Source organism: Erpetoichthys calabaricus, chromosome 18, assembly GCF_900747795.2.
Source record: "Erpetoichthys calabaricus chromosome 18, fErpCal1.3, whole genome shotgun sequence".
NCBI lineage: Eukaryota > Metazoa > Chordata > Cladistia > Polypteriformes > Polypteridae > Erpetoichthys > Erpetoichthys calabaricus.
The window spans coordinates 73,995,868-74,022,609 of record NC_041411.2 but is presented as its reverse complement, the minus strand read 5'-3'; the positions used below and the strand labels follow the sequence as shown (position 1 = coordinate 74,022,609).

At 38.0% G+C, this 26,742-nt stretch overlaps 1 protein-coding gene across 5 annotated transcripts in view; it reads right to left on the bottom strand.

Annotated features, from left to right (window-relative positions):
* Window positions 1–26,742, bottom strand: part of LOC114668990 (FERM domain-containing protein 4B-like) — a 154,774-nt gene that overhangs the window by 28,135 nt on the left and 99,897 nt on the right. For all 5 annotated transcript variants that reach the window (XM_028825056.2, XM_028825055.2, XM_028825054.2 and 2 more), the window contains 6 exons: window positions 23,841–23,924; window positions 17,612–17,677; window positions 15,942–15,999; window positions 13,254–13,340; window positions 3,446–3,522; window positions 2,774–2,912 (listed from right to left, as the gene is read on the bottom strand). In XM_028825056.2, coding sequence (XP_028680889.1) covers window positions 2,774–2,912; window positions 3,446–3,522; window positions 13,254–13,340; window positions 15,942–15,999; window positions 17,612–17,677; window positions 23,841–23,924 — 511 coding nt within the window. The remainder of the gene's footprint in view (window positions 1–2,773; window positions 2,913–3,445; window positions 3,523–13,253; window positions 13,341–15,941; window positions 16,000–17,611; window positions 17,678–23,840; window positions 23,925–26,742) is intronic.

The window sequence follows — 26,742 nt, the reverse complement described above, 5'->3', positions numbered from 1 at the left end:
AAGTCACACCTGTCTGCTACACTCACCCTGGTCCGTTTACAGTTATGACTAATGTACCCAGATAAAAAAAAAAAAGGTGTCATGAATACAACAACATCACATGGCCTTCTTTTTAAACTTCGTTGGTTTAGAAAAAAATATACTGAGTATTTTGAAGCCAGTTTGTAACAAAATTAGAGCTTTCACTGCAAAGTTACAAGATTTTTGCATAAGAGACTAGCCACTCATTTACTTTCAGGGGACATTTTTCCCCCACAAGGTTTGTAAAGTGTGGCCATAACTTTCAGTTTTGCCATATTTTAACTTAAGACAGGCTTACACAAAAATCAACTTCATCACTGAAAGGCTGTAGATACTGTATGTGATAATACTGCATTTACCTGCTAGCAGAATTTTTGGAGTTACAATTTTAGATGTCACACCTCACCACTTCAGTATGTTCATATGGATTTCCAGTCAACATTTTGGTACAAATGCAAGGATGCTATCTCAATCCATACAAAACACAATTAAAGATTAGGTCTTGTGGCAAGCGGCTGGGGTGGTACCCAGCTGGGATGCCCGGAAGGACCGGAAGAGGGACTACGTCTCCTCCGGACCACGAGAGGGCAGCCACCCTGGATGGTATGGGGACCACGGGAACAGAGCTTGGAAGCTCAAACCTGTAGGGGCCCTGTGGTCCCCGCCAGGGGGCACCCAGATGCCTAGGGAGCCCTGGCCCTCAGCACTTCCGCCACACCTGGAAGTGCTGGGGGGAAGAAGACCAGGGACACCTGGAGTGCTTCTGGGTGCACAGCTGGCACTTGTGCCACACCGGGGAGTGCCGGCAGTCACTCATTGGGAGGTACCTGGAGCACATCCGGTGGATATAAAAGGGGCAGCCTCCCTCCATTCAATGGCTGGAGTCGGGAGTGGAGAAAGACAGTGTTTAGGAGGAGTGGAGTGGAGGCGGACCTGAGGAAGGCAGTGTGAAGAAAGGCCTGGACTTTGGGGAAGTATGGGGATGAGTGTGCACTAATTGTAAATAGTTATTACAAAACATAACGTTATTATGTATAATAAACGTGTGTTTGGTGAACTATTGGTGTCCGCCTGTCTGTGTCTGGGCCATGCTCCATAGTCTATTTTTCCTCAACTTGTAGATGTCTCTCTTTTACAGTAACACTCTGTGACAAAAATTATACCCAGAAGTAGCACCACCATTAAATAAAAATTAGTATACACAAAAGGAATGGATTCCAAAACCAAACACAAGAAAATGATAGACACAGTGATTGTTAATATAAGGGAAAATATACTTGGTTGGAGATACAAGCTGCAATGACCTGAGGCACAGAGTCATTTACATGTTGACCGCGTCCTGTACTACATCCAGTCAAACATTGTGCAACTGATCATCCAGAGAGGAATGATCAGAAGAGGGCTAGAAGTGAACTGTTGACATCACAGAATGTCCCACATATGGTTTACTGGAGACAGGCCGGTTAGAATATCAGGCCAGGGAAGGGAGTTGATGTTACACACAGACATTCCTGCTAAATGGCAACCTGTATAACCAGGCAGTTACCCACAGCAAAATAGTACATGAAATGTTGTCAAACTGACCTTAGGAAGCAGCCCAGAAAAAAAAACAAAAAAAACTCTACAATATACCATATACTGTAATTCTACTGTATATAGACACTGCTCACTGCTGTCTGTGCTGTGAAAGAGAAGCAAAGACAATTTGTGGAAGTGAGCCTATACCATGCCTATAGAAATTAACAATGTGTAGCATGAATACAGTATCACTGCTGCATAATGTCAACCCAAGGTCCAAGTTGTTACCTGGCAATTCATGGATCTGTCTCATCTCTGTGAATGTTCAAAAGTGTCCATTTTAACGTTGATGATGCCTTGTCACATAACCAGACCTCCTTTGGTGTTGGGTCTCTAGGACTCCCTTATGCTTTATGTTAGTTTCCAAAACCTTCTTACAAGCTTCACTGCCTGGAAAGTCTCACCTTCACACGTTTATCTCAAAAAGGCTCCAATATATTTGGCTGAATACCTGGTCTCACAAACACCAACAATTAAGGCTTTTATCAAGCTCATCTGATTATTTGTACAAGTAACAATGAGCCAGAGACATTCTTGAAGTGTTATAGTGATAGGAGAAGCGCCCTTTTTGTTGCAAAACCTAAGGTGTGGCAATAAAGAAGTAATCTGTTGTGCAAACCTAACTATTTGAATACCTGGCTGTGCTAACCTCCAGTGCTACTTCTCAAGAAACAGGACTACTACTCTGGTGAAACTTTTTTGTATTAAATTACACTGCCAACTCTAAACACAGAAGCAAAAATAACGACACACAATAATTAAAAAACAGGACAATGCAGGCATATTTTTCTGAAGGAAGTTTAGTTTACATTTATGTAGACTGAACTTTCATGCATTACATTTTTAAACTAAAAAAAATCTGCATATACTTAAATTTTAAAACATTTACTAATGTAATGAAAAGTCAAGCAAAATGACACCTTTTATTGGCTAAATAAAAAGATTACAATATGCAAGCTATCGAGGCAACTTAGGACCCTTCTTCAGGCAGGCGACTGAGTTGCCTTGAAAGCTTGCATATTGTAATCTTTTTATTTAGCCAATAAAAGGTGTCATTTTGCTTGACTTTTCACTACATTCATAATGGCTAACATGGTACAACACCCTAGTACTAGAAACATTTACTAAAAATTATTAAAAAAAGATAAGCAAGAGTGTAGGAAGTATGACTTACTTTACTCTGTTTTCGATCCAAGTAAAACTGATGTTGACTAATTGCCATAACCCAGATGGTCTTAATCAAGGAATGGCTTGCATACCATGTGTAAATCACAAATCCAGTCTGTCCAAAGGCACGCTTTGAAATTGTTCCTCTGTTAACAAATATTTCAGTAAAACAAAGGGATAGTTGATGACTATTTCCAATGATCCACCCAAACAAACAAACCAAAAAAAAAAAAAGATTCACTCTTTTTACCAGAAAAAAAAATAGTAGTGACTGTACAAACAACTGTTAACAATATATACTCTTCTGAAAAGGCAAAAACATATAACACCTAAAACACTATTTTTAAAAGAGAAAAAAAAACAGTATTTAAATTAAAACTGAAATTGGACTTCTATAATAATTCCTTCACACTAATGAATGACTCTCTGCTCACCACTTTCTTTGCTTGAACTCTTAATGCTGTGCATAAAACCAAAGAAATGATCTGAGCGAAAATAGAGATTTCCCTCCTTACAAAAATACAATTTATTGAATGAACACATTTTTGGATGTAGGGAAAAATGAAATACATTTTACATTTAGTTTACTTTCACACAGCTTTATATGCTTTTGTTACATGTACACTGCTGGCTTCTTAGCGTGAATTATTATTTAAATCCAAGTTCCGTCTCAACTCACCTATGAGGTTCATTGACTTCAACAGCAAATTTCTTCTCACGAAAATATAAGTTCTCTAGCTGCTTCCATTGGAATAACTGTGGGTGGGGAGTAAAAGCAGCAAATTAAAAACTAAGCCCAGGTTCAGCCTCATTGTGACTTTTATGATGGACATGTTTGTTGTTAATCCTCAAAAGACATACATTAAAGACACTGTTTATAAAACCTAAAAAGCATGAGGAGCATACATTTCAATGTACAAGTAACTTCACAAATGACATTCTATACTTTATGTACTTTTCCTTGGCAGAAGTGTAGGGTAAATCACTATAAACTGATTTTTTCATCTTGAAAGTATAACATATCATGTCCTGTATATTGCAGTAGGAATGAATATGGTGGAGAGAAAAGCATACTGTATATATTTAATGAGAATACAAATAAAACAGATCTTTACAGTCCAATAATTGTAATTATACAACAAGCAAATTTGTTTATAAACAGCCAAATGCAAGACCTGTCTGTTCATCAGAATTTGCAGGACACTCTGCGCCTTAGACCAGTTCTCTGCCAGCAGTAACCCAAGTGCCTGTGCAACTGGAGATATATATACGTACCCACAAGGCTGCAGTTAGTAATCTAAATACTGGCAGTATGTGTAAAAACATACATTCCAGTACAGTGTGTCAATAAAAATGACTGTGATAATACATAACTACAAGACAAAATGCACAATAAAAAGCAGTTTCCTAATATTTACAGTAAGAAGTTAAAGCAAAATGATACCTTTTATTGGCCAACGAGAAATATTACAATATGCAAGCTTTCGAGGCAACTCAGGCCCCTTCTTCAGGTAAGGGCCTGAGTTGCCTCGAAAGCTTGCATATTGTAATCTTTCTAGTTAGCCAATAAAAGATATCATTTTAATTTAACTTTTCAGTACATCCATAATGGCTAAAATGGTACAACATCCTAGTACTACTAATATTTACAGCATAAAACTAGCAAGAAAAACACAACTATGCAACGGCCTCACAACTACATTTATAAAGACTCTTACAAAAGAGCCATGAAGTAATGCTCAGAGAATAGAAAACAAATATCTGTGAATAAATACAACTCTGCAGGCAAGCAGTACAACTTGAATATCAATGTGAAACACAAATGTCATGAATTTTCATAGAAGAGAACAAAAGCAAAGAGGAAATTAGGCAAAGCATAATAAAAGATGCAGGAGGGTGCACAAATGAAGGCACAGCATACTTTCTTTCACTTTAGGGAACAGAAGGTGCCATGATGAGGTGGAAAAAAAAAAACAAATCACCCTCAAGGAAAGTCCAGTAAAATTCTTATTTGCCTATCAGACCAAAATTCAACAAGTCATTGCTCTCCGAGCCATGGTCAGCCTTAGAGTCATACATACTCACTGAAAATTTAAGAAACATCTATGGACCTCCACTTCTATCAGTTGCTGCAGATATGAATACAGTATAGCAAAGGGACACTGGCCATAACCAGAGCAAATAAGTCCTTATGCCAGCACAGGTCTCATTTGGGTGTCAACATAAATGCTAACAAACGTTACTGAGGAGAGAAAATGTTTAAAGGCTTATAGCAATTACCTTTTGCCTGAAAAAAAAAAAAGACTTGCTACTCTGAGTGACGCTGACACTGAGCGCCCAAGTTTATTTAGTGTATATATAAAGCATCACAGTACACCAGAGAAAACAGTTTGATGAGCAAATTTGACTTGTTCACATACAGTATACCTTATTATTGGCACTAGAAAATATATGTTGAATTTGAAAGCTTATTCCAATAAACAGCACCAGCTTAAAAAAAAAAACAAAAGCAGCATTTTTCTATTCTAAATGATTTACAGGAGTTCACATCTTGTGAATGCCTAAGAGATCACTTCAATGGAAATGCAATGGATAAAGATGTACTCAACAAATATAGTAAGTACAATTGTGTATCAGACTAACTGTGTGAACAAGAACCCTTGTGCAGTCTAGAGGGGAGTATTATACATTTAAGAGTCATGGATGTTGAAGTAGGAAGAACAAGAGTAGCTATTCCCAAAGACAAAATGGCAATTTTTTTATCACCACATACAAACAGAAATCAGATCATTCTAGAGCCAAAAAAATTGAATAAGCGGCACTGGCAGCACAGAGGCACAATGATTAGCACTGCTACCTCAAGGCTGCAAAGCCATCGATTCAAATATCATTCCGGACACCGTCTTGGCATTTACTCCATGTATCTATGTGGAATTACTTCTGAGTACTTTGGTTCCCTCCACCCGCCTCCCCATATTCCAAAGATGTGGTTGTCAGGCTAGCTTTGTAGTGATCCAATATGAATGCATATGGGAGGGTGTGGGTATGAGTTTGGCCTTGCAATAGTCTGGCATCACATCTAAAGTCCAACTTATGCCCAATGCTGTCAGAGAAGGCACAACTCCTAGCAACCCTGAGCTAAGAAAGCAAGCAAGAAAACAGAACATACCCATCAGTTCAAAAGCTGACTATCTGTAGCGAGAACTAAACTACAAACAAGGAGAACAAGATACTGGAGATATCAGAAGCACATTAAGGACAAAAGGAATTGTTTATCAAATGAGTAGCCAGAGACAGAATGAACAAGAGAAAGCAGATGTCGTTGAATCACCTTTTGAATACAATACTGCACTATAAGCTTTTCAGTCATCACTGTAGGGTTATATGGCATGATGATTGAGAGTGGTTTGTTGAACCTACAGAGCAACAAATAACCCAACATGGCCTCCGTTGTGGCTTTGTGGCTAAGGATCTCTGCTGGTATCTGGAAGGTTACAGATTCAAATCCCATTACTGCCATAAGGGATTATTTCCACTGAGCAGGGGCCCTTAACCTGAAAATTGCTCCAGGGACACTGGAGGCTCTGCACTCTGACCCCCAAAGGTCATGTACAAGACAATTTCCCCATGGGGATTAATATAGTATATCAAATCAAAAAAAAAAGTTTGTAGCAACAAATTCTCATTTAATTTAATACTTAGTGGAGAAACCTTTGTTTGTAACGACAGCTTTAAGACACTTCCTGTACAAAGAGACCAGCTGCCAGCAATGCTTGTGTGTGACTTTGACCCATTCTTCTAAAATGACTGTCTTTAAATACTGAAGATTCCCTAGGGTGGCCTCTTGTGAACCCTGATCTTTAGTTATTTCCAGAAATATTCCATTGAACTTAAGTCAGGTGATTAACTTGGACATTCTAACAATTGATTTTCTTTCTCTGAAACCAATCGAGAGTTTCCCTCGCTTTATGTTCTGGATCGTTGTCCTGCTACGAGGTCTACCTATGTCTCATTCTCATCATCCTGGTGGATGGCAGCAGCTTCATTTTAAGAATCTCTCGGTACCTGGCCCCACTTTATCGCACCTTCAATTACATGAAGACTACCAGTACCAGAGATGAGGAACAGCCCCGCACCATGGTGATTCCTCCTGCAAACTTCACTGTTGGTACAGTGTTTTTTCGTGTAATGTGCAGTGCCATTTCTTCTCCAAACATGGCGTGTAGTATGATAGCAACAAATTCAGTATCATTATTTCATAGGCTTGTCCAAATGTTATGTAGCAAACTTCACATAAGCTTCAACATGCCTTTTCTTCAGTAATGGAGTCTTATAGGATGAGTGCTGGTAGAGGCTATGCCAGTCGAGGGCATTGCCAATTGTTTTCTCTGTAACAATTGTATCTGCTACCTCCATGTCTTTCTGGAGCTCTTTTTGAAGGGTCCTTGGCTATTGGGCTACTCTTCTGACTATCCTTCTGACACTCCCTGGACAATAATTTTGCAAGGTCCTGTGTATGTCCAGTTCATGATGGAGTGATGTTCCTTCCACTTGTGGATAACGGCCCCAGTAGCGCTTACTGAAAGATTCAGAAGTTTTGAAATATTCCTGTAACCAGTTCCATTAAGATGGACTGCAACAATCAGGTTGTGAAGGTCTTGGGAGAGCTCTTTGGTTTTGCCCATAATGAGATGTTTCATGTATGACGCCTTGGTAGCAAAACACCTTTTTATAGTCCATCAATATGTACTAACTCAGCCAATATCAATTTGCACAGACAGGAGGTTGAATTACTTTCTAACTACTATGGATTTCATCTGTTTACTTGCCTTTTGCCTAGGTGTACTGCTTTTTCTTAGTCTTCAATACTTTTTCCCTTTCCCTGTGTTATTCCACTTTATTATACATACAATACAATTTATTTTTGTATAACCCAAAATCACACAAAAGTGCCGCAATGGTTTTTAACAGGCTCTGCCTTTTGACTGCCCCCCAGCCTTGACTCTCTAAGAAGACAAGACAAAACTCCCAAAAAACCCTTGTAGGGAAAAAATGGAAGAAACTTTGGGAAAGGCAGTTCAAAGAGAGACCCCTTTCCAGGTAGTTTGGGCATGTAATGGGTGTCAAAAAAAGGGGTTAATACAATACAATGTACACATAACAGAACACAAGTAATCCTCAATATAATAGTGCAATAGAAATATTACAAGTACAAAGCACAATTCAACAATAGTACCTTTATTTATGGCCTTTAATATTATCAATTCTTTATATTTAGGTTAGGTTTAGGTTAGGTTAGGTTTCTTTATTTAGTCATGTTTACACAGGAAAACATGAAATTTGCCTTCTCAGTTGCATCTAATAACATGTAACAGACAGAATGAAATAAAACAGACAAATAGAAATAAGAAAGGGATATATTTGTGGATTTCTTGATTTAATACCAATGTCTGGTGAAAATGTCATGTGAACAGCCTCTGAAAATATATTTACTGGGAAAAAAAAGTTTACTCATTCAATACTCATTTCCCTAACTGTACTGACATGGCTGTGCAGGGCTGATAGGCTTGTAAACGTGCAACAGAGAGGACTGGAAAGATCCAAGTTACTGCTTGTTGAAATCAAGAGTATTGGGCAGGGATTATATGAAGTCTACTGGTATTTTCTGTTGAACTATGAGCCTCTTGCAAATAGAATATTCACAATATGGATCTAAGCAAAGGAGACGCCAAAGCAGAAGGCTTAGTAATACCTGTCAGTCACAAAGTACGCGCTGCACCATTTATAACAAATTAGCAACAATACAAAGAATGTCTCTTTATACTGTAAACGTGCAAACCCAACCTTAAAAGTATAAAACAGACAGAATCATTGCTTAGTGAGCACCATTCATCAAATAAAGAATTTCTGGAGTAACTGGTTATTTTTTGTAGTAGTCCATACATGACTGAACCAATAACCAATTAATGCTCTTAATTTGTCAGCACATTGCTGAACTGATTAAGAGTCTGAACCGAAAGTACACACAAACAAAAAGAATAAATAAAAACTCACTCTACCCTGGCCAACAAAAGCACCTTAAAACCTATTTAGCTTTCAAGCATCTAATTCACATTGTAGTCTATTAAGAAAGCAAATCCTGACAACAATTAGATCAAACCATACAACTGTGATTACTACTAAAATATTATTCTACGAAAATGTAGAATACATTTTTCTACATTTTACATCTACATATTCTACAGGCAATAAACAACCTGTATTCACTGGTTATCAATACATATGGATCTCAAAGACTCACCCATCACTGCTGGTTCCAGACTGCCTTCTTTTACCCTTGTAAAATCGTTAAATGAAAACTGCAGCATGCATATCCACACTCCATTTACTTCTTATAAATTAAATATAATTGAACACTTCCTCCTTGTGTCTGGTTTCTAGACTAGAGGTGTGGCAATAGTTTCATAGACTTGCCCAACCTTCTGCCTTCTTCTAATGACATCACAGATAGCTTCCTTGTCACAAAAAAGAAAGTAGGGACAAAGTGCACTCCTTCGATACTGACAGACACGTCCGTGAAATAGCAAGAGTGAAGAAATGCAATTGTTGCAGAGTATTCACTCTTCTCTAGCGTCCTTCCCCTCTTGTTTGAAAAACTGGTTTACAGAGCTCACTCTGAGAAACAAGTCAAACAGGTTAGTGTGACACGCACTCACAAGAGTCTCAGATATCTGCACAAGGCACTCTGGTCTAGAGGCGGTCACGTAACATGGAAGAATGCTGCTGAAACTTGTGCTTCTACTTTAGGGCTGACATTTTAGATCAAATACTGCACAACAATTTTCTTAATTGATCTGTTTATCCACTGATCCCTAAAATGTTTCTCTATCACCCTAAATCGACCTAATCCGTAATCACTGATCCACAAACACCCTGTGCTCAGAAGAGATTGTCTTCCTCTCACTCATGGATAAACCTAACTTTTATTAAGCAGAAACGCATACTTGCATTTTTTCATAAATAAAAATAACATCATATATTCTAACTTGGTGATTTTCAAAAATCAGTTTTGGAGCAGACTTCTGGCTGCAGGTTTTTACTTAAGCCAGTATCACAATCCGTGAGTCATGCTTAAGTGATCTAATTGTTTAATATTCTGACATTTTTCTGGTCTTATTCTATTAACAAGGGTGTGGCAGTGTGACACAATTGCTTTTTTTCCCAGGGTTTGCAATCCTTACATTTCTTTTGTTATTGTCTTTTCAACTAACATCTCCTATTGAGTTTGCTTCTAACTATATCTAAACGATGACCATAAAAGAATGGAACAGACATGGATGCAAATAGCACTGAATGATAAAAGTGAGACTCCACTTCACTCACTAGTTTACAAGTAAACTTTTAAATGTGTAACAAACAAAGGAGCCAAAATAATGAAAACACGGTAAAAGAAAATAATGGTATCCCTGGGTTAATGCACAAATGCTTACTACATTCCTATACAAGCATTTAAAAGACCAATTTGGAACTTCTGCATTAACACAATAAAATGGTCACTGAGAAATAAAAACACGTCAAGTTAATTAAGGTAGGAGTCAAATTAATGTTGGCTGGAAAGAGTCACCATTACAGACACAGCACAGTATCAGAACTGAGAAACCTAGGTATGCAAATAAAAATGTTTTTAATAAATCAGCATAGCTGAATTAGTACATTTGAGGTTAAAAATTACAAGTGGGGCAAGGCAACTTAATTTTGTTCTATCAGGCACATGTCCAGTTTGTCTCTACTTTGGAAATATCTATTCATTGTTGTTTATGGGAAAGCTTCCTGCTTTGTGGCTAAGACTGTCTGGATAGGCTTTGTCCCCACCCAACGCTGAACCAGATCAAGTGGGTCAGACAATGTTATGTTATTTTAGACTCTTCATTGATATAAGAATCATTTGTTACAGTGTGCAGGGCTCATTTTGTAAATGACCAGTACTGCCAGGGTGGGCTCCAACTCCCCAAGGACCAAACTTGGACCAAGAGCGCACTGAATGCATTGTTATTATATGTTCATGAGAATCTATCATAGTTTATTTAAGTTTGACATCGGTCAGGGGAATTTTCAGTAAACAAAGAGATTCTGAGACAATACGAATTTTTCTGCCAAACTGTGCGTCAACATCTTGCGCAAGTAATAGTTGAAGATGACAGGATAAAAAACAGCTGGAGAGGAGCTCATGGTCAGTCACTGCATCAGGCAGCCCTGTTTCTGTCGTCTTTGTGTTGGTATGTAACTTTTACTAGGGTATACTGTATATTTTAGCAGGGTATGTATTTTGGTCTAACATTATTTTTAAATGATTCTGTACTGCACAACATCCGCGTAGGGTGACTGAATAGTAGTAGTTTTCATTAGGAAGAGTTTCCATTACTCCTACATGAGGGAATGCAATAACTCAAAAGGCAGACATTTAGCAAGTAGACTGTGAAGCAAAACCAGAGCAGTGAAATATCACTCTTTCAATCCATTAGGGTTTCTCAAATAAAACTGTGTGGCATCCAAGGTAAACTAATAAAAATGGCATACAGAGGGAAGGAAAAAGTCTGCTCTGTGGTGTTCTTCTATCATATGTCTCAGGCATTTCCAAAGTGAAAAGGTGTCATGACAATCCAGAACTTTCCATAAAACGTCACAGATGGAAGTGGCAGAGCTTTAGGGACACTGCAGTGGGACAGTAAGTTGCTGCCAAGTTCACATACACTAGAGACAGACAGACATTTGGCAGATCACTTAAAATCGAAATTGTTAAACAAAACCAAAGTCATAACGATAATCCAAACAAAAAATAAACCGAACAGAAAGTCATTCCTTCATTTTTCAGCAATGTTCATGCTCCTAACTAACCACATGACAATTCTAGGAGTACAGAAGGTGCCTAACAACACAGCATTGTAGCAAACATACTCTCTAAAATAGTGACAAAGCTGAAGACAGGCACACAAAATGGCAGTGATCACCAAATAACAGAGAAAATGTAAACAAACAACAACTTATTCAGTCCTGACCATAAAGTTTAAAAAAGGCATACAAAAATCACCCAAGATGTACAAGAGAAAGAAAAATGAAACTTGTGTTATTATTTAAGCTTCTTGCAAAAGGGGCTGAGAAAAAAAAACATGCAAAGATATGCACAATTAACAGAATCAAACAAAAGGCAATATGTCTAGCCCTGAAGAGCAAGTCTTTTTGCTAATACACTTAAACGAGAAAAGAACAGAAAAATCAGTGCAACTGGGTGCATCTCTTGCTGTCAACACGACAGGAACTGCTTTTTTCTTTGTAAATTCAATATGTTGAAGTGAAGTTTTTTTTTTAGTTAAGGGTAAAATATAAATAATCAATCTATGACACTTAAATTGAAACACAGAAATCTCAGACCACAGCATCAAATCATAAAAACACATGAATAATGGAGAAGACATGCTGAAAAAGTAATCAACATTAACACCAAGTGTCACAGATCCAAAGATAATAACTACTTCTAAATCTAGTATTAAATCTAAATATACTGAACGAAAAAAAAAATCACCAGTTTACTTGGAATTTAAATGAATGTTAAAAAATGTGTAAACCCTGAAAACATAGGCACCACATTAAAGTGTAATATATCCCTTTAATGATAGACTTAACAGACAAACCACTTTTAAGTTATTTCTTTTTCTACAGCAAAAATAAACCTGATGCATTTCATGAGTAGGAAAGTATAGTGCAATTACACAACATGACTTAACATTATCCAACCCACATAACCCAATTCAAGATTGTTGGGCCTGGAGCCTATCCTGCCAGCACTTGGAGAAAGAAAAGCCTAAAAACAGCTCTAAAACTGCCTGCCAGTCCATCATTGGGCCCACTCGCCCACACTCAAACCAACAAAGGGGCCCGATTGAAAAGGTGGAGGGGTTGGGGGTCGTCAGAGGGTGTGGTCTACAGCCGGAAGAGGAAGTGGACTAGGTCTTACTTGTTCCTGCAAGGAGGGAGAAGAGGCATCACTGCACGTGATTAGCCCCGCATACTGGAGTTTCAGCATTGACTAGACCCCCCCCCTGCTGCCTCCCAGGCGTGCACATTTGATGACCCGCCTCTTCCTCTCCCACAGCTACAAAAACTCACTGCCTCTGCTCTGCATTCAGTCCTGTCTTGTGACTCAGTCTTTCTTGACTACTCAGTGGAGTATTTACGCATCTTGTCCCTTGCAGTGACTACTATATATCCCAAACCTTTATCGTTGTTCTTTGCTTTCTTTACACTAAGAACACAACCGTTGTGAGGCACCATCACAACAATTAGTTTTTCAGGAAGAATTCCTACTAGTTATTGAAATAACAGCGATGAACTTTCTGTTTGAGGCTCTGAAAATTCATGACTGGTGACCACTAAGCAAGCCATTTTGACTCCAAATGCATAGTTTCACATAAATGTTGGGGTTTCTTTACCTTTCTTGGTTTAACTTTGTCTTGTAAGTCATACTGTCCTATTCCTTTGTAACTAATTCCAAGCCACCATGGTATCCCTTGTTTGTCCTGTAGATGGAAAAATACGAAATTTATTAGTGTATTGATTTTCCATTAATTTACTAATGGCTTGCAGTCACTGCAATGCTACATAAAAAAGCTAACTTTAGGAAATTTCCACAATGGTAGATACTCTCATTACTCCAAACAACGTGCTACTTTGAAACAGAACCATCATACTATAGATTACAGTAATCCCTCGCTATATCGCGCTTCACCTTTCGTGGCTTCACTACATCGCGGATTTTATATGTAAGCATATTTAAATATATATCGTGGATTTTTCGCTGCTTCGCGGGTTTCTGAGGACAATGGGTCTTTTAATTTCTGGTACATGCTTCCTCAGTTGGTTTGCCCAGTTGATTTCATACAAGGGACGCTATTGGCAGATGGCTGAGAAGCTACCCAGGTTACTTTTCTCTGTCTCTTGCGCTGACTTTCTCTGATCCTGACGTAGGGGGATTGAGCAGGGGGGCTGTTCGCACACCTAGACGATATGGACGCTCGTCTAAAAATGCTGAAAGATTATCTTCACGTTGCTATCTTTTGTGCAGCTGCTTCCTGAAACGACATGCTGAATGGTGCTTCGCATACTTAAAAGCACGAAGGGCACGTATTGATTAAGAGGCAAATGTTTGTTTGCAGTGTTTGAATAACGTTCCTGTCTCTCTACAACCTCCTGTGTTTCTGCGCAAATCTGTGACCCAAGCATGACAATATAAAAATAACCATATAAACATATGGTTTCTACTTCGCGGATTTTCTTATTTCGCGGGTGGCTCTGGAACGCAACCCCCGCGATGGAGGAGGGATTACTGTAATATGTTAACAGCAGTGTAGTTTCACAGAAATATGCAACATGCAGAGTTGCTAAAAACAGCCTACTTCAGTGCTTAAAAAAATGTGTTTTCAGACAATGATGTGTCAATTAATAAATGAAAATATTATATATCTGAACAGTATTGGTAAGAATAAGATGTAGTCTGCAATTCTAAATATATAAATGGATGGCATTATTACTGTAGTTAAGGCACTGCCCATTTTATGTCTAATTCTAGATGAGTCTGCAGACATAATCACTTATTTGAGATATTTTAGAAACAAAACCACAAAAAACATTTTTATAGAAATTCTAAAACTAAGGGAAAAATCAGAGGTAAAGTAATATCTCTCTATTATAAAAAAAAAATCCTGGAAAGGAAAAGCAGGTCGACGAGACGTGATCTTCTCGGAAGACACTTAAAAGACTCGCGAGACGCAAACAATATCAAATAAGAACATGGAACACTCAGTCATGTAAAGGCACGTAGCACACAAAGATCCTGTGCTCTCAGCACATATAAAGCCTATAAGGACAATACGTTAAGCAAAGAAGAAAAAGCAGCGCGGAGAAAAGAGACCCAAACGTGTAGGAGAGAAAAAAAGGCAGATAAGAGATTGTGAAGGCAGTGGAATTCGAAAGGTTCAAACAAACGATGGCACGATACACATGCAGAGAAAGGTAAAGAATATGAAAGCAGTAAAATTCTAAAGTATTGTAGCATCCCAGCCAGGTTGAAGCCTTTTTTGTTTTAAGTGACTGTTAGGTCCGATTGAGGGAGGGTGGAGTACAGCACAGAAGACTGATAGCAGTGTGACCGCAGATGATCCGCCGCGAAGTGGCAAAAGGACAGCTGCTGTACAGGCTTTGAAATGATCGGGCAGCGAGACAAGCAGTAGAAAGACAGCAGATGATCCGAAGGCATCTCCTTAGTGTGCGTTCAGCTGCACCCCCTTCATAACGTGAGCAGTGTTATACGTCCTACGAGAAAGAGATGTAACCACGCCCGGGGCCAGAAATAAAGTATTGTTTTTACAAAAGTTTTAAAATAAAAGTGAAAATAATGTATATGTAACAATTCCCATGAAAACTAACAATCACTTTAAATTGTATATATCCGGTAAACCAAACCTGGGGTCGGGCGAGCGAAGCAAGCAGGGGGCGGAGCCCCCTAGTTTAAAGAAAAAAAATCTCATTCAATCTCACACCAACAAATAGCAGATATAATACTTAACAAAATGACATTGATTAGAAAGTTTTGTTATAAACGCTGACTTAAATTGAAGTATCCTGAGGAACCTCTGTGTTGACTAATTCATCTAGGACTGATTATGATGCATGGGTTCATTAAGTATTTCAGTTACAGCAGTGAAAATTTCAATGAATATACTGTACTTAAGATGTGATAGTGTTAAAATTAATTAGACAGTATTTCATTATTTCTTCTAAAAAACATATTTAAATTACCCTCAATTCAGGTTTTAAAAATCCCCCCTTTTGTCATTACATTGGGAATATACCTCACATGATTCGAAATAGGTTAGGAAGAATCATCCACTTGCTGAAGTCCCAAACATCTGTAACAATTCAGTCCAAGTGGTGATCTCAGAAGGCAATACATGTTATAAAAAGAGAGTGCCTTCTTAAAAAACAACTTGAATGAGGACAGCTGTATCGGGGGAATACATATGTCTACATATTTAATAATTACACATCACCATGCATTTATAAAGATAAGGGTAAAATTATTTTATTCATTAATGTATAAAGAAACGTTCATATAAGCTTACCTTGACTTCAAAATAGTGAACACCATAAGTAGGAAGAGATTCTACCAGAGTCAAATATCTTCAAAAAATAAAAAAAATAAATAAAAAAAAAAACATTACTCCCAAAATTTAAGTGGTTGAATTTTTAAATATGAATTTACATTTCTTCTGCAAACTGACTTTATTATTATATTGTTCCTTGAGGTGTTCATGTGCCTTCCAGTGAACCACACCCTGAATACTTAATTGGCAATTTGTTTTGTTTATAGTTTACCATGCAGTTTCTTTTTAATCAAATAATTATTAGGAAAATATAGAGTGAATGACTATCAAAAATGATTTTAGAAATATCAGATGCAGTGGATAGCACCTAAATCTAAACCAAAATAATCCCGTTCAGTTCCAGCTTTCATTTCACTGTGCGGTTCTAAGCAAATCATTTAAGCTGCTTGTGCTCCAACTGTAAAACAGCTGTAAAGTGTCCAGAATGTGTAGGCTGCCCTGGATAAAAAGATCAGGCAAATATACTATGGCAGCAATGAAGATATGCATTAGAGCAGGTATCAGTTTATTTATGAAGCACGTTATTGGCATTTTCTTTTTATACATGTTCTAGAGTTGGGGTGGTGTGTTATTTCTTTAGTGAGCACCCAGATTACATGACAAGTAATGTGAAATTAAACAGCTATTCAGGTTAATGCCTGTGAAACTGAACAGGTATTTAGGTAGGTGCCTTGAGGAAAAAAAAAGACTTAAAATCCAGATTGAAGAGCTAGTGTGAAAGGAGCGTAAGTGATGCCATTACTTGTGACAGAATTTTCATCCCCAGTTCACTTATACCAGTGGTTTTCCGTCTAAATCCTAGGGCCCTCATGAGGCTGCTGGATTATGTTACAATCAACATAACTTTTTAATTGGACTAGATTAATTATTAAGCAAGATGTGGTCATTTCCCAGGTTAAATGTTCAATTCAGAAATTACAAAACTAAGCTTGGTAAAATTTTATTAGAATTAACCAAGCCATTTATGTATTTGCAATGGGGATCTTTTTTTTTTTTTTTCAATAAACATGGTTTTTAAGATTTTCATCATCACGATGTTTATTCTGCTTTTCCAGCTGTTCTGGTTATTTAATAAATTTTTTACTACTGAGCATGTAAATGGGTCTGACGCTGAAGTAGTTGTAGCCTTTTGGAATTCAGTGCTGTTTTGCCCAAGTGTCTGCCCCGCTCACTGTTAATTGTCATTATTAGAATACAATTAAGGGTGCAAACTACACATAAAAAGGCAAATTAATAGGAAAACAACAAAAGAGGGGTAAGCACTTAAAGCTTTACCAAACACCTGAATATTTCTATGTGTATTTTATAAAGGTTAATATCATACTGCTGTACCTTTCTGAATTTAAAAAAGATCAGTTAAAGGTAAAATGCCGCACTGATTATAAAACCTGCAGCTACATGGGGTCCCAGGCCCCAAGTCTGAGAACCACTAACTTGTAGTATTGAGACAGATATAAAAAAAAGTGCTTAAGCCTTCTCACTTTAATATTTCCTTACATCTCACTAGCTTAGTAGCAAGCAAGATTTCTCATTTTCAGTCTGACAACATAAATCCAAGCTGTGTAATAATTTATAAATTGACCTGCACCAAAACGTCTGGATTCAAAGTACTCCAACAGTGTACTTACTGCACAATCGCTTGTCCTCTGGTGATACCCTTCAGCTTTTTGTAGTACTCAATCACTCTGTCCTCACTAAAGAAACATTCATAAGATAAAAACAAAAGCACAAAGATGTTAAATAAATGGCAACTGTGCAAGCAGAAGAGGTCTGTGACTAAAGTCAGTTTCTAATCAGGGAAAGCCACTAGGCTACCAAATCAGCCGGCCTGCTTCTTGGTAGCTATTCCTTACTTAGCCTCCTGACCTTCTCATGTGAATAAAGCACAGAAGCAGATGAGAAGTCGGGCCACTGCATGCTGAATTTCCACAAAAATTGTGCTCTACTACCAAGTGTACATTATATATTAATTCTAACCCAATTTACATTACTTTTCTGGCATACTTACACACAAAAGCTGCTTTAATAATTAAATGCATTAATATAATAATGAAATACATCTTTCTTACAAAGATATGTATTTAACAAAAAAAAAAAAAAAATCACAAAACATATTTATACTAATGATTTTTTTTTTTATAGAAAACATTCAAAAATCACATTGCCCTTCCATTTGCTGACCTAGGGGCATATTTGCCACCTTCCCTCACAGGCATTTTGGTTCCTCCCTTATTTATCCTCTTTCCTTTATTATTCCTCACATATTTGTTTTTCCTTTAGCTTTAAAACATTTCTAATTGTTTTGCTTTTTGTTAATCTTGTTTGATTTAATGAACAATCAGAAAAACAATTACATTGCATACAAGATTTGCAATTGTGTCTGTCATTTTCTTTCTTTCTATTAAAACAGGAATATTTTTCTTTGCAATTGTAAAACTGGGAGCATTCAGCTTCTTTAGTAAGAGGCATTATGGTGGAAGATGACAATGTGGGGGGTCTAGAAAATCTAAAGGTGGTTTTTAGAGGGCGGCATCCAACATCTTGTGTATTTTTGGCTTGCTTTGTATGTTAGGTCTCATTTTTAATGGCTCAAATGGAATCCTGCTCAGTTGTCTCTGAGGCAATGGCTGTGACTGACAAATCTTGATTATGGAGTAACTGAGCTCCCATTTTCTTTGATTGACCCGGGAGCCCCCCACACTTCATCTAGTATGATATTTTTATTTGATTACAATTAGAGAGAGAGAGAGAGCACATAGCCTGATATTGAATTGTAAGGACAGGCACATCTTTGCACTTTCAGACACAGATGAAAATGTCTGGCTTATCAAACATGATAAGATTTGCACAAAGCACTCAGTTGTTGCTTCTGTCTGTTTTCTTGCTTGGAGAGGTTGGCAGACATGATATGCTGCACTGCATGTCTATCTCTGCCTTCCTCCATTACCCTAGCTGTCATATCACTTTGGCAGCTATCTTAAAAACTATTATTTTTCCCTGATGTTTACAAAAAAAAAAAAAGACAGTCCTTACTGCTACCATGGCTGCCGCTATTGGACTCTGAGAGGGGTACAGAATCTATTAAAAGTCTATCACTGTTTCAAGTTAGTACCGCTGCCGAAAAAGGAGAGAAGCTTGTGCTTTCAAAGTCTATCCATGTGCTTCTAATGGTGGAATGGCTTCAATATGTGAAAACTGAACAGAAAATATAGGTAATCTGAGAAACGTCAGCAGAGGTAGCAGGCTTATATACCAAGTACAGTATTTACTCTTTCATCATAAAAAATGCCTCTGTGAATGAAATGTAGGACCGATTTAAATAAAAATAAAATCTCTATATCTCCACTACTGAACAGAACTCTACCTTTATGAACAAACAGAACTGCGACAATCAGTCAGTCATTGTCCAACCCGCTATATCCTAACACAGGGTCATGGGGGTCTGCTGGAGCCAATCCCAGCCAACACAGGGTACAAGGCAGGAACAAACCCCAGGCAGGGTGCCAGCCCACCACAGGGTGCACACACACACCCATACACCAAGCACACACTAGGGACAATTTAGGATCGCCAATGCACCTAATCTGCATGTCTTTGGACTGTGGGAGGAAACCGAAACACCCAGAGGAAACCCACACAGACATGGGGAGAACATGTAAACTCCACACAGGGAGGACCTGGGAAGCAAATCCAGGTCTCCTTACTGCTAGGCAGCAGCGCTACCATGCCGCTGCAACAATCAGGGAACACAATATAACTACCACAAACAAAGTACCTGGATATTTAAGGACAGTCTATAAGTAGATGTATATAAATCAAGAGTTATAATATCAAAGCAGCTCTTATGACAGTTCACCCATACTGATGTAGTCACTGAGGGACAACAGTGGCCTTTCATGAGAACTATGGAAAGAATGAAAACAACTTACAAAAGGCCCACATACAGTTATTCCGGAAAGTATTCACAGCGCATCACTTTTTCCACATTTTCTTATGTTACCGCCTTATTCAAAAATGGATTAAATTCATTTTTTTCCTCAGAATTCTACAAATAACACCCCATAATGACAACATGAAAAAAGTTTACTTGAGGTTTTTGCAAATTTATTAAAAATAAAAAACTGAGAAATCCCATGTCCATAAGTATTCACAGCCTTTGCTCAATACTTTGTCGATGCACCTTTGGCAGCAATTACAGCCTCAAGTCTTGTTGAATATGATGCCACAAGCTTGGCACACCTATCCTTGGCCAGTTTCGCCCATTCCTCTTTGCAGCACCTCTCAAGCTCCATCAGGTTGGATGGGAAGCGTCGGTGCACAGCCATTTTAAGATCTCTCCAGAGATGTTCAATCGGATTCAAGTCTGGGCTCTGGCTGGGCCACTCAAGCACATTCACAGAGTTGTCCTGAAGCCACTCCTTTGATATCTTGGCTGAGTGCTTAGGGTCGTTGTCCTGGTGAAAGATGAACCGTCGCTCCAGTCTGCGGTCAAGAGTGCTCTGGAGCAGGTTTTCATCCAGGATGTCTCTGTACATTGCTGCAGTCATCTTTCCCTTTATCCTGACTAGTCTCCCAGTCCCTGCCGCTGAAAAACATCCCCACAGCATGATGCTGCCACCACCATGCTTCACTGTAGGGATGGTATTGGCCTGGTGATGAGCGGTGCCTGGTTTCCTCCAAACATAACACCTGGCATTCACACCAAAGAGTTCAATCTTTGTCTCATCAGACCAGAGAATTTTCTCTCTCATGGTCTGAGAGTCCTTCAGGTGCCTTTTGGCAAACTCCAGGCGGGCTGCCATGTGCCTTTTACTAAGGAGTGGCTTCCGTCTGGCCACTCTACCATACAGGCCTGATTGGTGGATTGCTGCAGAGATGGTTGTCCTTCTGGAAGGTTCTCCTCTCTCCACAGAGGACCTCTGGAGCTCTGACAGAGTGACCATCGGGTTCTTGGTCACCTCCCTGACTAAGGCCCTTCTCCCACGATCGCTCAGTTTAGATGGCCGGCCAGCTCTAGGAAGAGTCCTGGTGGTTTCGAACTTCTTCCACTTACAGATGATAGAGGCCACTGTGATCATTGGGACCTTCAAAGCAGCAGAATTTTTTCTGTAACCTTCCCCAGATTTGTGCGTTGAGACAATCCTGTTTCGGAGGTCTACAGACAATTCCTTTGACTTCATGCTTGGTTTGTGCTCTGACATGAGCTGTCAACTGTGGGACCTTATATAGACAGGTGTGTGCTTTTCCAAATCATGTCCAGTCAACTGAATTTACCACAGATGGACTCCAATTAAGCTGCAGAAACATCTCAATGATGATCAGGGGAAACAGGATGCACCTGAGCTCAATTTTGAGCTTCATAGCAAAGGCTGTGAATACTTATGTACATGTGCTTTCTCAATTTTTTTATTTTTAATAAATTTGCAAAAATCTCAAGTAAACTTTTTTCACGTTGTCATTATGGGGTGTTGTGTGTAGAATTCTGAGGAAAAAAATGAATTTAATCCATTTTGGAATAAGGCTGTAACATAACAAAATGTGGAAAAAGTGATGCGCTGTGAATACTTTCCAGATGCACTGTACAATGGACACACAACAATAGAGCTAAACTGGTCTCAGCTGATTTGCTCATGACTGATGCAACATACTCGTCACTTTAAGATCATAGCTTAAATAAACAGTTGGGAAAATGTTGCAGAAAGTGGCAAATTATTCATTTTAGGACATTTTTAACTTTAAGGAAATGTTTTTTTTCATGCCATTCCAAAATGCACATAAACTAAGGGGAAAGGAATATTTTACAGAATATTAAATGCACCCAGAACATCTGGCTCTGACATTTATTTCTTCCACAATGCCAGACAGGGTGGGGTGGGGGGTAACCACTTTTTTTTTTTTTTTTTAACACTTTATTAAATACTTCATCAGGCTATATAAAATTCATTTTTTGTATTGACACTTCATTGAGTACAGTTACAACTGTAATAAGCAAAAAAAAAAAACATTTATATACATAAACACTCATAATTCAACTCAATGATTAACATATGATACGGGTAACCTCTAATAGGTTTCGGCTGTCTAGCTACTGCCAGGATAGCCTTTGGCTTGAAGACTCTACCATAGCAAAAATGTGTTTAGAAAATGGAGAGACTAAATGTCTTTTCACAAGAAATGTGTAAAATAAACATCATGTGTAAAAATATTTTTTTCTATTTTCAAGCTTATAAAGCTTCTGGGTCAATTTGTTTTTAATGCTGATTCTGGAAGAACACCATGAGTAGTTGTGCAATTATAATACAAAAAATATAATTATGCTTTGTATGTTTCAGGGTACAAGTCAATATATGGCTAGCAGTTCATTACATTTCCAGGGCTTATGCCTAAATAAATGATTTCAATGGCAAATCTTGCTTATATTCTGTTATGTTTGCCATTTGTCATGTCACTGAATGACGGGTGTCTTGTCTGGGGTTGGTTCTTGCCTTGCACCAACCCAGCAGAAACGGCCTATAGTGACACCAAGCTGAATGTTATGTAGTTTGAATTACCAAATTTATTTATAAACTGAATTTAACTAGTTCTTCATTTAGACAAAATAAAAAAGGCAAATAAAAGCAAAGCTTTAGATTCATTATTGCATATATTTTTAACAATATCAGGCTTACTGTCAATCTGCTTTGTGAATTGAGTGATAGGCATTGTACTGCAGATAATGTTTGCTGTGACAGCTGCTACATTAAAGTAGGTATGACTGACTTTTAAATACAAGCAAGATGTTAAAGACCACTGGTAATTAATGCCTGTTATTTGAGTATGATGTGAAGGTATAATAACTTCCGTGACATTCCATGTAATTTAACACTAACCTATACTTATCTGCTGTCTGCTATTAATTTACCTAAACCTTATCATTCACCAGAAAAAGTCTAATAAAACACTTTTAGTATAATTTATTAATTACTTCTCACTAAGGAAGAATTCAGATTATTGATAAAAATGACTGCTGCCTTGAATTCTCAGTATCAAAATACACCTGACAGCACTTAATGTCCACCACACCCTATACCTATTTTCATCTCAAAACTGTGACAAATTTGTCTGCTCAGGTATCGTCTGCACTTTGTGTCTTTTCAAACATGCTGCCTTTCACCTCGCAAACATACAATTAAGCATGTTTTAAAGTCTTTCACCACTAGCCTGTCTGCCTCATAATGTTGTTGGAGACCACTAATACACAAACAAGCAAAAACTGGAAAAGAATAAATGTGTAAATTAATGATTTGCTCCCAGTGGACAGTGTTAAAAAAATTACTTACTGGTTAGGAGCAGAGGTTTAAAAGGTTTGCTCATATAGTAAGTACAAATTATGATCTTGTGGTATGAAAAATGTTTTGAATATTTATTTAAAGATGCACTGACAGATGGCTTACATGTCGAAGAGCAAAAATCACTAAGTCTCTATTTTATATTAACATCTTAAATACTGGAGAACATCACTCCTTCTATTTACAAATACAATATAGGAAGGAGCTTTTAGCTGAAGTATTTACAATAAGAGTTTAACAGTCAAACAGCCTGACACTTAAAGACTCAAAATCAAAAATATGCGTTCCTAAAATTGTTTTCACTTTTCAGTGTGGAATAAACACTTCTTTCCTCTTTTGTCTCTGTAAGCTCAGATCGCTCTACTGTATTAACTGGGGCTCTCCAGCAGCACAGACAATCTGTGGTATGCTGCCAGGGCTTCTATATCCAGAAGACACCACATACGAATATATTGTACAGAATTCTAAAATTACAGAAACAAAGGAAACTAATGAATGCATTATAAACAGTTTAAAGTGAGCTGCTTACCAATAAGCAAGTGATGGATGCTCTTTAAGAACCCTTGTTGGCACAGCTGGCAACTTCTGAAGATCTGATCTTGCACTTTCATCACTACAAGTAAGAAAACAGAGCCATTGTAGAAAATGAAGTATATATATTGAAACAAATACCACAACAGTAGACATTAACTTCATTTAAGAATCAGCGATACAGCATGAACTGTGCTCAGATGTGCAAACAAGACAATTTTTTTCACCTACTTGGGTTTATAGTGATAAAGAGGAAATGTATCCCACGATACCTAGCTGCCATTCACGCAAATGTAAATACAAAAAACTTGGAAGAAGCTGCAAGTTCTTCATCAGAATTACAGCACAGATCTCAGAATGAATCAAGCAGAGGTGTACCCTTTTATATTTAATTTGCTATTTCACACAATTTCTGTTGAATGCACGAAAGGTAATTCTGGTAAGTTACCCTTGTGGAATAATGAGAGCACAAGCTCAGAAATGGGGCCTTGTAGTTTATCTGGCTTTTTGGGTTAGGTACTATCTAAGCTCTAGCATATAACCAGCCACTTCATAAAAGGCAAGACTGTTGTGTCAATTCTACTATATCACCATGCCACAGGTCACAGATGACCATTTCTCTGCATCCTAATGGAAAAAAAAAGAATGGTCTTTCTCCTCGAGCACCCACTAGTCTCATTGATAAACAGATCAAAATAAAGATGGGCCAGTGTCAATAGTCTATTTAATTTACTGTGTGTAACATACAGAGAGATGTGATGAAATTAGAACAGATCAATGGCATAATCACAGCTTTGAGGCACACTGTTCAGACAACAGCAAACACATAAATGCTTTACAGATTTAACTGATGCTCTCTGTCTTTATCAGTTTACCATTTTGTTTCACCTTTTGTCTTTTATATAAATGCACCTACGTGATGCCTAACCTATGCAAGGGTGAAATTCACAATGTGGAACGCATGTTCCTTGTAAGAATTAGTTTTGAAGGACTAGACATGGTAGCAACAGCAGAGGCACCACCCAAAGCACTGACAAATGAGGACTCAAATCAGGTTAGGCAAGTGTTGGTTGCAGTCTTAAGCCTCAGGCCTTCCATGATGGACTTAAGCTGTAATCAGTGGACGTGCAGGGTGGGTGCACGGCTTGTAAAATGTTAGAACACTGCTGTGGGTGTGGGCATGCCCTGTGATGGGCATTCATTCATTCAGACTAGGGTTACTTCCTAAATTTGTTCCTGAAAATACTGCTATGTAACTTTGAAGAAAGACATCAGTTTAGTTCTTTATGTATTTACTCACTGTTGCTAACTAGCATATACTGCCATCTTCTGTGTTTGAAACAAGTTATGCCACCACGACAGGCACTCCTCTTGTGCTTACCACAGAACACGGGCTTGCATACATCTCATATATCACTTTACAGTGGTCATTTGTTCAAGTAAAAAAAAAGATATGTTGTTAGATTCTTATGATTTTTTGAAAGACCCCAATTTCACCTTTGTGACATTTCTTTAACTAAACTACATGTAAAATTCTGTTACAACGAACTTCTTTACAGCGAAATTTTCATTACAACAAAGTATTTTTATGGTCCCGACAGTTTCCCCATATGACACGAGTCTATAGAAATCTCATTACTACGAAGTACATTCAGCAGATACTATCATTAAAACGAAGTGCCCAAAAGACCTTGAAATGCCTGAATGAATCATCCACAGAGCAGTTTTTTTCTGTGGTCGCAGCTCAGTTGTGCACAATGATCCCCAAACAGAAACATTGTAAAAATAAATAAATAAATAAAATTCTTTCTTCGAACTTTGCTCATACTGTTTTTTTTGCTGTTTTTGGTGGTTTTCAGTGATACCTTTTGCTTATTGCTCGTCAACATTTGAAAAACATCCATTGGAATTTAACTCATTGTCACCCTCCTTATAGAAATGGCAGACACGAAAAAACGATAACAGTTCATATTAGAAAAAAAAAAAAAACTTTACATTTTTGGAGCTCTCGAAAAGAAAAAAGACATTGCCAGTGAAGTCGGAATTTCGCCATCGACACTGTCAACTTTCTTGAAAGACCGAGCCAAAAAAAAAAAAAAAGAAGAAAAATCTCGGGTTGCAAATGTATGTGAACTGCTGCACTTGAAGACGTCGAAAAAGCAGTTTTTATGTGGTTCAGTGATGCTCTTTCAAGAAACAGTCCTATTAATGCAGCACTCATTCAAGAAAATGTGAGGTTTGTAAACTCTCCTGGGACCTCTCCCAACTGGACAACACACCAAAGAGCATCCCGAAGTGCGATCACCGCGTCTGTGGAAGACTGCTTATATGTTGCCAGGGCAACAGCAGGCTCACAGCTCTGCTGCATGATGGAATATAAGGAGTTAGGGCCTACTCTGGCAGCATCAGGTACAAGTCTACACCAAGACACTTACTCATACACTCATACCAATTTGCAAATGACATTTAACCAATTGAACATGCAAGTTCAACAAAGAAATCGTCCCAGCTAAAAAACTGTTTATTAAAATCAAGCAAAGAAATGCAGTTCTCAATCCCAAAATCACTAAATGGGGGAAATAATATGATTAAGATTATTTTCATTACATTTACGTACATTATATGGGTCTCCGAGTTACTATTTCTATTTAGTGCCTTATGCAAACTGTTCCTTTTTAGCTTTTACTATTGAAACGTCTTGGAGCACCACTCCAAGGCTGGCGTCCTTCAACATCTGCAATAAGATGCTGCAGATGTTCTATCAAACAGTTGTGGCGAGCGCCCTCTTCTATGCAGTGGTGTGCTGGGGAGGCAGCATTAAGAGGAAAGACGCCTCACGCCTGGACAAACTGGTGAGGAAGGCAGGCTCTATTGTTGGCATGGAGCTGGACAGTTTAACA